At 38.3% G+C, this 13,611-nt stretch overlaps 1 protein-coding gene across 3 annotated transcripts in view; it reads right to left on the reverse strand.

Moving 5' to 3' along the window:
* PCCA (propionyl-CoA carboxylase subunit alpha) overlaps positions 1-5,017 on the reverse strand; it is a 279,110-nt gene extending 274,093 nt beyond the window's left edge. For 2 of the 3 annotated variants that reach the window (XM_088136492.1, XM_088136491.1), the window contains exon 1: positions 4,861-5,017. In XM_088136492.1, the coding sequence (XP_087992618.1) occupies positions 4,861-4,947 (87 nt within the window). In that variant the 5' untranslated portion in view covers positions 4,948-5,017. Of the gene's footprint in view, positions 1-3,891; positions 3,948-4,860 lie in introns of all 3 variants that reach the window. The other variant, XM_088136493.1, reaches the window with a different exon arrangement.
* Between the last annotated feature and the right edge of the window lie 8,594 nt (positions 5,018-13,611).

Consider the following 13,611-nt stretch of genomic DNA (forward strand, 5'->3'; position numbering starts at 1 on the left):
AAGGCCATACAAACAATTTGATTAAAACTATATATTTAAAAAACCTAAACAATACAACCTAACCACAAACACAACCTGCGAAAGTCATAAATGTAAGGATTGGTCGCAAAGTTACTTTTTCATGACTATCATAACTGCGAATGGTTACTGTACAAGGCAGTCGTTAAACGAGGACTACCTGTACCAGTGGACATGAGCAAATCATGTGCACCAAGGTGTCTTCAATCCACTTACTATTCCAAGATAGGAAGGACAATAACCAATGTTTTTTAAATAACCACTGAGGAATCCATTAAACCCCACAGAGATCTTTCTGTGGTTGAATTCATTCAGTTTTCAAATCAAACCATCATATTTGGTGTTCCCTAACATTTGAGACAATTGATTTTGTTATATAAAACACTCTAATTCTCCATTCCACATTTCTTGTTTATTATCACCGGAGTCACCATGAGTTGGGCGGCCATATAAATTGCTTTAATAAATAATAATACATAAATAAATTATCCAAATCTATTTTTTGCATAATTATAAAATTGTTGATAGTATTTTATTATTGGTTTAGCCTGTTTCAGAGCCTTCTAAAGCATTCAGACAAAACCAATAACATAATAAATACTTTATTTGGATATTTATTCAATTAATTTATTAAAACCATAAAACATGTAAAAAACAGTATATATAAAGAATGAACTATATCAGGGAAGGCAATACTAAGAACCCAAGAATGAAACTACTATGAGGTCAGAAATCGCCCTGCCCCAGAGCCACGTTTTAAGGGCTTTCTTAAATTAAAACAGTGTCAAAGCCATGCAGACTTCAGAAGGGAAACTTCAGAGAGCAAGGGCAGCCATAGAAAAAGTGTTCTTCCCAATTACATAAATTTAAAGATGGGACCTGGAGCACACCTACTCTACTAGATCTATCAGGACAGCAGACAAAACTGGAGAGAGGTGGTCCAACAAACCCTGAGCTTTGGAAAGCTATATAGATGATAATCAGAACCTTGAATTCCTCTGGAAGCCAACAGGCAGCTCACAGAGCAGACATATTATCAGGAAGATTGAAGTGTGTCTATAATCACTACACAGCCACATTCTGAACCAAATGTAGCTTCCAAATTGTTTGCAAGGGCAGCCACATGTACAACACATAGCAACAATCCAATTGCGAGATAACTAAGGCATGAGTAACTGCACAAGACTTCCCAATCTAGGAAAAAGTATAATTGGTAAATAAAATGAATCTGTGCAAGGGTCCTCCTGGAGTCTGCCACCTACTCTTTAAGCAAAAGCCATAAGTACAGGTATCAGTTCCATCTCTGAAAATGCAACCCAATCAAGAACTAAAGTTGGAAGGTCCCTGGAAACCAAGGTCCCATGAATCTACAACCACTCAATCTTGCTATGGTTGAATCTGTCCAAATATTAACAGCCTCCAGACGACAAAACAGAGCCTCAATAGCATCACTTGGTTGGATAGTGGTCAAGATATACAATAGGGTGTCTGCATATTGATAATGCCTGACCCCATGCCAGTGGATGATCTTAACCAGAAGCCTCATATAGATATTAAATAGGAATAGGGAGAGTGTTGAGCCCTGAAGAAACCATGAAAAAAAAAGGCTCTCAGAGTCAATCTCTTCTCCCACCCACCCAAAGGAAATGACCTCAAAGAAAGGAGAACCACGGCAATATCTTTCAATCCCAGAAGATAGTTGAGAAGGATACCATAATTGATATCAAAAACTGCTGAGTGATCAAGCAGGACCAGGAGAATCACACCACCCCCATACTAGTCAACCAGAGATCACCACAAGCACAATTAATGCTGTCTCTGTACTGCACTAGGCCTGAAATCTGACTGAAAATGCTCCAGATAATCTGCTTCTTCCAAAGCCCTCTGAAGTTATAGATCTATCACCTTCTCTACAATCTTTCCCAAAAAGATATATATTGTCATCCTGCTGTTTTAAGTAAATTGCATTCCTTTATAATCTTTCAAATGTTTTAAAGATGTCATTTGCAATTAACTGATTAAGGGCGACTATCCCATTTTTTATGCATATACTGCCCCCCAAAAGTTTCACCTGTAATTTTTAAATAGAAGTTTTTCCAAATTTGAATTCTACTATAGTTAGAACCAAGTACTTGCCAGAGTTTCAAAGATTCCAGATAATAATTTTCTAATCAGGCCCAAAAAACTGAAGTAAACTGAAATTTGGAAAATTTAAACCAGCACTGTCACACGAAAGCTGAATCTTTAAAAGAGAGATCCTCGGTGTCTGACCATTCCTCAAGAAATTTACCATTAATTTATCAAATTGTTTCAAATATTTAAGTGGAATTAACATAAGCAACATTTTTAAAATGTATGTCAATCTTGAAAACAGGTGGATTTTTACCATGAAAAAAAGGTTCTCAGAGTCAATCTCTTCTCCCACCCACCCACAGGAAATGACCTCAAAGAAAGGAGAACCATGGCAATACTGTGCCCCCCTCTTTCAATCCCAGAAGATAGTTGAGAAGTTGAGATTTTTACATTTATTCTCTACAACTTGAGATATTCTTGTCAACTAAATAGGGTATTTTCTTAGGAAAGACTGTCCCCAGAACTGTAAACAAAGCCTAAAATAATAATGCAATTTGGAAAGAGAAAGCTATAACTAATTTTCAGCAACAGATTCTTGATGCATGTTCTTTGTCACAATTTGAATTAGGCTGGGGCAAGGAAGAATTATTTTCAATAATATGATGAAATATTTTGGATTATATTGCTTATAATATAGTTTTTCCAGGCCCTTTTCCTTCTTTTTTTCTTTTATTCATTGTAATTACATTATATTAATACTGTTGTATTCATTTATGTATTTTATTAGGCTTATAGGCCTCTCCAATTGTAAACAATTCTGAGCAGCATACCTCCCAGCTTAAATCAGTTCAAACAATATAATAAAACACAGAATTTATCAAAATATAAAATATAAAGAGCACCAGAAACATAATCAATTAATAAATTCAACCAAAACAAAAAAGAAATCTTCTATTGCTAGAAATAACAAATATGAATGTATACTTTTTCTTCTGTTAATTCGTTTAATATAATAAAATAATGAAAAAGACCTTCTGATATGCCTTAATTCAAGTTTCAATTTTATAAGAAATTAAGCCTTTTTCTGTTATTAATCTTATACTAGAGAATTCATTACATAGCACTACCACCATCAAATACAGTCTTTTAATTTTTTATGACCAATTTTCTTCACTTTATTGTTGTATGATCTTTGTCATTTTTTTAATACAGATTCTAAATAGCTATTTATGTGTTCAGCATTTGTGAACTGCTTTTAAACAATGTGAAAAAAATATTTCTGTATAACCTGGGATGAATTGGTTTTTAAGTCCAAAGCATATCAGAACAGCATTGTTTTAAAAAGGATATAAACCTCAGTGGAAAATATGAAAGATCAATATAAACAGTATCAACAAAACTACAACAACATGTTAGGACAAATATCAGAATCTGATTAACATAAGAGGATTATCTTTCTCTCTATGTAAAACTGATTCTAAAAACAATTGAACTATGAATATATTATTAACCTGTCATTTTAATCCCTTATTTCTACAGAAAATACATCTGGCTAATTAATTATTTAAAGACAAACTTCACCAAGCAAATACAACAAATCCTTTAGACCAAGTGTATCACTGAGGTGATGTTCTGGAAATAATTTTAGTACCAGTCTGTGCAGAAATTCTTTGGAACGTCGGAAACAGACTTTACAGATATACAGATTTCAATATAGCCAACAAGGAACAGAAGAAAAGTGATTACTGTTCATTAAGAACCCAGCTAAAAATTATAAAGGACAAACTGTATCTGCCTGACCCTGGCTGTTCACAAGATGTTCAGACTGGTCCTTGTTCACATCTACACAAGGTCTCCTGTCAAAATAATAGGATGGGTTCAGAGAGATAACATGCAAGGTAGCTTTCACCAGATCACTTTTGGAATCAACTTGATTAATGAAATTATATATAAGCATGTGTGTGTTTATAAAATATAGCACTGCTCTTAGAAATACCACATACTGTGAAATGCAGTATGAGATTGAGGTTATATGCATTATGATGGAAATCTGAACTTGCACAACTCTGATTTTATCTGAATCAACTGCCATGCATCATGTCCTTTCATATATGTTGTTAACAGATGCAGCTCATCGTGAACAGAGGAACAGCAAGGATGGATAGCCAGCACTAACCTTGAGTCCAAGCAGGAAAGACCAGGTATTGATAAGCCTCTCCCGTGCAATTTATTCAATGCACTTCTCCCTGTGCAGAAGCCTGCGGCACAATCTCTCTCTCTCTCTCTCTCTCTCTCTCTCTCTCTACACACACACACAGGCACACATACATACAATCATTCCGTCTTGCGGATCCCGACCACCACACCCAGAATGCCTACCCATATTGGAGTTGTAGTCCCCACAATCGAGACAGCATCGGATTGGCGAGGGCGGCTCTAACACACCCCGAACAGCAGTTCCAGCCTGCAGGCAAGCGGAGACCCACGCAGACCGGCATCCTATCCGCTGGCTTCACATGCACGTCAATCCACCCTCCAGACTGGCGGCCAACCGTTCCTCGCGCAGCAAATGCCGCCTTGCCCCAAATCAGGGCCGAGGCATCTCGGGGAACAGATCAGCACTCCCGATCTCCAGTGCCCTACGGTGCTCTGCGAAGAGAATGCCTGCCTGCCTGCCTGCCTGCCTGCCTGCCTGCCTGCCTGCCTGCTCCCGCCCCGCCGCGGCCGATACTTCGCAGTTAGCAGCCAACCGCCCACCAGCCGCCTCACCGTTCGCGACACGAAGAACCGCTCCAGAAGCCTGTATCTCCACTGCTGCCAAGCGTTCCCCCGGCACAGAGAGGCCGCCGCCGCCATCACGCTCGGCCGCGAAGCTGCTCTCGGCTACCCAGGCCGCCCTTTCACCTTGTGCTCCCTCGACCAATCAGATGCGATTCTTCACGATGGTGGGCACACGCCCACGACCCGCCCCCCTCGGCTCGCGCCTTGCCTGAGGGGGGCGGCGGAGCCCGGCGCGCTTTCCCCCGGGAGCCCTGGGGGAGAGGAGGCGGCGGCGGAAGGAAGGCAGGGCCGGGGCTGTGGGTCGCCCAGTCGGGGTGGCCTTGGTCCGGCTCGGCCTGCCCGTAACGCGTCTGGGAAAAGCCCTGTCGTCAGTAAGTGTGCTGTGCAGCCGGGCCTAAAAACTGCTGGTAGGGCGTGAAACCCATGGAAGGCAGTAACTGACGGAAACGCGATTCCCTTGACTTCTGAAACCTGTGGGTGGGTGGTAGGGAGAAGTCCGGGTGCCGTCACGGATGAGAAGATGTTCTCCCTGCGATTCTGTGTGTTGAAGAACATCCTCCCTGGTTATTTTCCTTGTTCGTGACACGATGCCCTTCAAGAGCCCTAAAACGAGAGGTTAGGTTGGATGCTGAGGCCTGCTTTAAAGGAAATTTCTCGGTAAGAGGATCGGAAGTCATTGGAGATGTCTAGATAGCGAGGTTTTCAACACGTGATCCAATACAGCCAAAAAATGCATGTGTGTGTGAATGGTACTACGTGTAAAATGAAAATGTCCATTGGTCATTTTTTTAAAGACAACAACCCTAACTACATACAGTTTTTTTTAATTATTATTTTATTTATTTAATGTATATAGCCACTATCTCACATACGTGCCTCTGGGTGGCTTACAGAGTTAAAAACACAAAAAAAAACCAATACAGAAATAACCAAAATATACAACAAAAGACCATTAAAATAAAAACGGTTAAAACCATAAAAAAAAAAATAATCTGCAATTGGTCTCACTAACAGTACAGCCATTATGCAAGCTCTACACCATCACTACCGGATCCCCAGGCCACACGGCAAAGCCATGTCCTCAGGCCCTTCCAGAAGGCCAGTAGGTTGGTTCACATATACTAAACTGGAAGGGAGTTTGTTTGGTCTTGGTGTAGAGCCCTTGTGGTTTGTAAAATCAGTTTACAGTTTAGAGTGTCCTGCAAATCCAGCAGAATTGTGTCTTTAATAAACTGTGGTTAAATTATGGCTTAATGCAGTGTGCATATCTGGTCTCACACTGGTGTACATATTGTGCTAAGCCATAGCTTGTTTGGTCATGATTTGTTGAATAAATCACCACTGGTGGTTTCACACATATCACAATAAACATAAACCATGGTTTATAAAATCAGTTGAGTTTATTCAACTTGTTAAGCCAGAATTAAACTAAATGCAATATATGCATTTAACCAACTGTCAAAATATTTAAAGGCAATTTGCAATATAATAAAAAGATGTATATTCCAAACATAAAATCAAGTTTGCAATAAAAACTAAAAGATACCTTCCAATAAGAACAATCTTTCTCTGTACTTTTCATGGGAGCTCAAATAAACAAGTATGGTGCCAGGAAGATATCATTGAAAGAGTTCCAGAAATTTAGTGCCAATAGAAAAGCCCTCCAAGAAGATATGCCAGAGGATTTTCAAGATACTTGAGACACCATGAAAAAAAGTATGAGAATATATTGAAAGGGCAAAAATGTATTTTAGGGAAGGGACACTTGATTTCTGAAAAAGAAATAAAAGCACATTTCACATTAACACTCCCAAGCAACTTTATTTCCAATGTTTTATATAATTCTGGTTTATACATGAAAAATCACTGCTTCACATATTCTGGGGCCCTATGTTGGGGAACCAAGAGCCAGCAATTGTGAAGATTGTAATGCAGAACACCTGCAAAACACTGGGTTGCTGCCCTTGCTAGGGAGCTTATGATTGTTAGTTTTATGCTTTGCATCATCCAGTATTTTGTCATTGGCCCAAAACTCCAGGATGGCTACAGTTCAGATAACTTTTTTGGGGCCAACCTTCACTGGCATTCAGAATTAATCTTTAACTTCTGGGGAGTTCCAAAGCAGGCCTTGTACCTTCCAAAACAGTTAGTTACCTCACTTGCAAAGGACACAGATAATTTTCAACTAGAAGACAAAAGAATAGTAAACTAAATTTGTTTTATCAGGCCTCTATTAACTGCATAGGTTTAACAGAGTAATAACTATTGTTAGCCAGTAATTAGCCAACACACGTATATAGGAGGATGAAGACAATAGCAAGTTGTCTTTTCCATCATACAGCAGAACACATTTTAGACTCAATGACATTGCTCCTGCCAATACTGTATTGCTAAAGTACTAAAAACTGCAAAGGAAGAGGGAATTATAAATTGAGTGCATAATGCAGATAAATGTAACCAACCTGCCCATTTTTCTTGTATGTATGCTTTGTTGCTTAGTGTCATATTCTATGACAAATATTTTTTGAAAACTAATTCTTCATAAATATGATAAACTCACCTTAATCTCTCAGGAAAATAATCCCGTGTTCTAGAATGGGGGTAGGGTGGCCAATGTGCATTTGAGACATTTTTTAAGGAAAAAGAAGCTACATTCAATCTCATCAGAGCAGTATGCTACAGAAAAATGTCAAACTGCACCCTTAAAATTTGAAAAGCCACATTGCCATCAAATGTCTTGATTAGGATCATATAGTTCTTACTTCCTGTTAGACATGCATTGAACTACAACTAAGCTCTAAGGCATCTCTGAAACACAGCATAATCCCACACAAAAAGGCCAACGTCCTATCTCCTAGCAGTAGGATTGCCAGATATTCAAAATTATATTAGTCTAGGTATTTTAATGTTTGTCCACTCCCCATCTTCACCTTTTGGCAAACTCTTTTTTCCATCCATTTCCCCTGCCCTATTGCTGTCCCCTTTCCCATAACAGCTAAATATGTGAACTGAAAAAGTCCAGATAACCAGTAGTTGGCAGCAAAGGAATAGAATGTTATGTATCTATTGGTTGCTACCTAACGCTCATTTGCTCATAATGCTTGTCATGGAGAAAGTCTGCATATGTGGTCACTAGGAGTTGGCACAAACTTGATGGGACATAATCAAAATCAGTCAATGATAATTTGAATTTTTGCAGCCAAGTATGGAAGTTCTTTTTGCCCAGTGTGTCATAGGATGAGTCTTAGAGGCAGTAAAAGCAAACTTCCAGACTTTTCTTCCAGTGCAGATTTGAAAAGTTTACTACCAGATTAGGTGATAATGACGTGACCTGTTAGTAAAAAAAACCCAAAAGCGTCACATGTGTATGCATATTTCTGGGTATTTCATGGAAGACTGTGTATGTGTTAGAAAATGGTCTATGTGAGATGGAGGGTTTGTATAGTTTGGCTAGCATCTAGCATTACTCTTTAGGGATATAAACATTTCATTGAACTAGGGACAGAACGTTCCGGAGAACTCTGGAATATTCTATTTCCCACTTGACTGTGCTATTCTGGAGGAGTTCAAGATTTCCTCTGAACTGGTTCCACACATGTGGTATGCCAACAAAATGAGCTGGACCATCTTTGGAATATCTTGCACAATTTCAGTTTGAGGATTTACTTCCAGAAACCAACAAATACTTCCAGAATGTCATAATCTGGGAGGAGGTGCAACATTATTTAAAGTGCTCTAAAATTCTCCTGAACATTTTATTCTGGGATCAACGAAGTCTAATTACTGTTTATTGTTAGAAGATTTTTTTTAGTAGGATGTATATTTAGTTGTTTAAAAAAACCTTTCCTCTTCACTGTCTTCCTTTTTCATCATATCCTCTTTTCTAAGGCTATTTTATTTATTACAAAAGGTTTTATGTATTCATCATAACATAGACCTTTTTTATTTCAGTATTAGTGCTCCAATACAGTTTGATAATAAACAGAAACACTGTCTAGAATATATAAAAATTATATTTAATTGAAGTGACATTCAGCAGTGTTGGGGTGGGGGAATTATGTGCCTAAGGGAACAGTTATCCCCCTTGTTTGCATTCTGGAATCACCCATGTAAGGATACCTACCTTTTATCACAGAAAATTGCTTAAGAACAATTCTATAAAAGCCCACAAAGAAAGTCAATTAGATGCAGATTACACCACTGCTTTAGAAACCTCAAGGATAAGATGTGGAAACTCAAAATGTCTCACATGGCTGACCTTGATAAATTTCACCACCTGCCAGATTATTTGAAGTCATATCCACATCTGGATACCCATGCATTAAATGGCAAAGCACTGGGTTGACTACTAAGGAGAAATAACAAAAGAAAATATTCCATGTCTGTACAAGCTCTGATCTTTATTTTACACTGAAAGCAAAGTGCTTTTTCCCATAGTAAATAGATTTCAGAGTCATTTAAAGGTTAATGCCTGCAATGCAAACAGCAATCAAGCAGTAAGCCACTTTCTCAGCACGTGGTATCCTGAGCTTATGTTATGTCAATATTTTAAAAGGGCAAGCAGACTGACCCCATGGAATTGTAGTCTAGTTAACCTACTATCAAGACCCATCAAGGGCAAAATAATAGAAAGGTGAATGTAGGACTCAAGAGAAATACACAGGATAGGAATGTCATTTTCTTAATTTTATTCACCTATTAATGCGAAAAAATGGTTTTAAGTGACACACTCAAAACCAATAATCAGCCAAAAAAAACCCTTCCAATTTTCTAATATATTCTGTACATTTTAGTATATAAAAGCATATATAGAAAAATATTGTTATGTGGAGAATATGAGCAGAATTGCAACTTTCCTGAAATTAGTTATGGAAAAAGTTATTTCCTGTCAATCTCCTATTCATTTACATTACTTCTCCCATCCATCAAAGTAATTGTTTCTCATCCTCCTATAATTTGTTATTTTATTCCTGAATTATTTGGATCCAAGGCATGGTTTGAAGCTATTCCAAATTAAGCTGGAAACCATTGTGTCAACATATCCCAACTGCCTTGTATGAACTTGAAGAGAGCAGTAAAATATCTATTAACTCAGTAAAACGATAGAAAAAATCCTGAAATTTAAAACCTGGAGCACTGATATATGTATAGTCTCTCTTTGCTGTATATTATTGTAGGCAAATACTGTATAGTAATTGGCCTGTTTTTGTCTGCAATAAAATATCTACACTAACCAAATCATGTGTGAGTCTACCACTGAGTAAGCCAATTCCAGAATAAGGGGTTGAGAGCCTAGAGAGCCTGGGTTTACAATGTGCCACAGCTAGGACTTGTTAACATAACAGTTCTCACTGGTCTAGGAGCTGCTGGTCTCTGCTACTCCCAAGTTCATTCTTAACAATCACATAGTTAGGGGCTGTACCAAGATGTGAAATTGCGTGGGATCCTTCTGCAGATTATTTTGAGAAATAAAACTCAAGATCTCGATTCATTTGAAGACATATTTTGAATTACATAAAACTGAATAAAACGGGTTCATTTACTGTGGATCGCAACTCTCTGGGGGATGACAAGCACATTTTAGAAGGCTGTAGTCACCACAGCCAGGATTAGAACATCTTCATCCTTCTTGGCCATGGCCAGATTCACCACCCTGCCTGCGAAGATGATTCTGGGTTACTTCAGCACATATAGCTGATTTCTCCTCAACTGTGCTGGACTAAAAATGGCCTCAGTAACATCACACAAGAAAAAAAATTATAGAGAGGATGAGTTTGCCTTCATTTGGGAATGAGGGTATACATGATTACACCATATTCATTTCTCAAATTTCCACTCCTGCTGCATGAGTCCTGAGGGACTCAGTGGACAAAGTGTAAGGAGGTATTTTTCAAAATGAAGATGCGATGGGGCTTATTCTTGCTCAGAGTAATTTCTCTGATGCTCATTCCAACAGTTTTCCAGAAAGAATTAAGGTACTAGTGGTAATGGTGGTGATCATGATACAGGTAGTCCTCACTTAAAGACCACAATTGGGACTGACAACTCCATTGCTAAATGACACAGTTGTTAAGCAAGACATAACCACCCAGAGCCACTTCCTTGTGAAATGGGCAGTGACCAAATTTGAAATATAAATAAATAAAGACATCATGTGACCATGACTTGCAATTTTACCACTGGCTTCTCCATTGACTTTAGTTGTTGGAAGCCAGCTGTGAAGTGCACAGATGGTGATCATGTGACCATGAGACACTGCAACAGTCATCAATGCCCGCCAGTTGCAAAGCACCCAAATCTCAATCATGTGACTGTGGGGATGCCGTGACTTGTAAATGCAAGGACCGGTTATAAAGTTACTTTTTCAGAGCCATCGTAACTTCAAATGGTCACTAAACTGGGCAGTCATTAAGCGAGGACTACCTGTAATGATGATGATGATGATTCCCGAGATAGCAAAATAAAGCCAGGCTAAAAACAGAGGATTGATACTGAAGAGTTTTCCATTTTTTATTCCTTTAACTGGAAGCTGCATGAGATCATTTGGGGAGATGGAGGGGGGGGTGAGGGAAGATGTCTCCTCTACCCACTTGCATGAATAATTGTTTGATTAATTGGCAATTTGTGCTTTTTATCATCTCCCTTGTTAATTACATTTTATTTTATTATTATTTACGCCATTATTATTATTATTTGCATACCTTCCAACATGACACTGATGAAACTATACATTTTGGATCTCTTAACACTTTTTTCCATCCCTGCTTGTCCATTCCTGCTTTGGCACTGTTCTCATGTTGCCACCCTGATGTATAGCCAAGCTGATTTCCTTCCAACTTCGTTCCCTCTCATATTCTTTACACACACACACACACATATAGTTAGTAACAGCACCTTCCTGTATTTATACACTGTGTGAAAATGCCATGCTATAATATTCTTGATATTATAAATCAGAGAATGGAAAGCAACTTGAAGGATTAATTAAATCATTGGAGTTTAAAGGCCAAGTACTTGCAGAGATTTTTGTGGAAAGAATAATTAAAATCACAATAACCTTTATGCAGTAACTTTAAAAAAAGTCATTCCCTAGCTTCAAAAGGTTGTGATTGTAACAATAATGCAAGCAAAAGAAACAATTGTCTTCTGAAGTCATATTTCACAGAAACTCATCCATGTCAAAACCAATCAGCCAATAATCTGACAAATATTCTAAATTTAACTTCTACTCCTGCTGAATGTTGATTAAACCTATCTTAATCTTTTATAACTCACCGCCCTCCAGATGTGTTTGAACAGATTGAGGGAACCTGGTGTATCTGTTGATAAAGACAGGATAGGAGCCGAATTATTTATCTTTGACCTCTATGTAAAGGGTTGATACATTATACAACAAAATAGTTCAGTACTGACATCAGTTCCTTCCATGTATATAAGACATTGAAGCACAATAGCATTGTCTCTGTTTTTATTTGATCCACAGAAGGTTTTCTGCTTATAGGCCCCACTTTATACATAGGCAGCCACCTGCAGGGCAACATCAAAGGAAGCACCCCACTGTGGCCACGGGAAACTGACTAGGATTACAGAGACAGAGAAAGAGGCTTCAACCAGCATGTCTGAAACCAGCTGGACTGGAGAGTAAAAGCTTGATGTAGAAGGAAACTGCCTGATCCAAGTCATTTTTCCTCCATTGCAAAGGAACAGAGGCACTTTATGCATGGAAGGAGTTAATTAAGACAGAAAGGAGGAGGAAAAGACTATACCCCAATCTTCCCAACAATCATAGTCCATATAGTCCACACCATTCTGCTCCCAGTTAGAGCCCCTAAATTCCACTGAAAACAGTAGGAGGTTAAGTTGGCTTAAGCAGAAGCAAGGCTATAGCCAAAGACATAATGCTGCATTGCCTAGCAAAATTTATTTACATGATCATAAGCTGCAAGTATTTGGGAAAGCACAGATATTCACAAGGATTTTAAAATCAATTTTGTTTGTTTTTACTTTAATTATATTTCTCTACCAACTTTCTGCAAAAATCTTCAAGGCTCAAGTGCTCAGCAAATCAGAAAACAATTAAATTATAGTTACAGAACAACATTAAGCCAACTATAACCAACATAGAATTAATAACAGCAATTATTTAGCACTGAATACAGATACATTAAAGGCTTTTGGGGAGATGTGCTTAGTGGGGATGAAAGAAAGGAAGGAATAGTTTTGCTGAGCTTCATTACTTTTTATTTTATCCAAAGAATTCTGGATCTTTCTAAGAATGTGCTATCCCTGATCGTTCTATAAGAAAAACTCCCTAGTAAAAGAAAAACCATTGTAGAAGAATAGTGAGGACCAATTACAGTGTTTGTCAGTATGATGATACAGATACTGTCTAATAATTTCCTGTATTGCTTGCAAACCCATAATTCACACAACTCTCCTGAAACTAGCATTGGAGATTGGGTGGGTAAAGAAACTAACGTGTTTTATTGCTTTGGCAGTATAGCCTTCCCCAAACGTGGGGGGAAGGCATCTGGAACCCACATAGTAATGGATGCACTGTGTTAAAGAGTTTTCATCTGAAAGAGACCTAATGTCTTCTGTGGCTTTAGAAACAATGAGAAGGACTGTATGTATTATGTACTTCACAGGTAATACTGCTTGGATCAGTTCTCCTGCCATGCTTTCCCCACATTCTGATAGTATTCCATGTGTTCTGCTCACCTTTGCTACCTTGCAATG

This window comes from Python bivittatus, unplaced genomic scaffold, assembly GCF_059951505.1.
Source record: "Python bivittatus isolate LINGU-HERP-01145 unplaced genomic scaffold, Pbiv_v1 ctg000060_np1212, whole genome shotgun sequence".
Lineage (NCBI taxonomy): Eukaryota > Metazoa > Chordata > Lepidosauria > Squamata > Pythonidae > Python > Python bivittatus.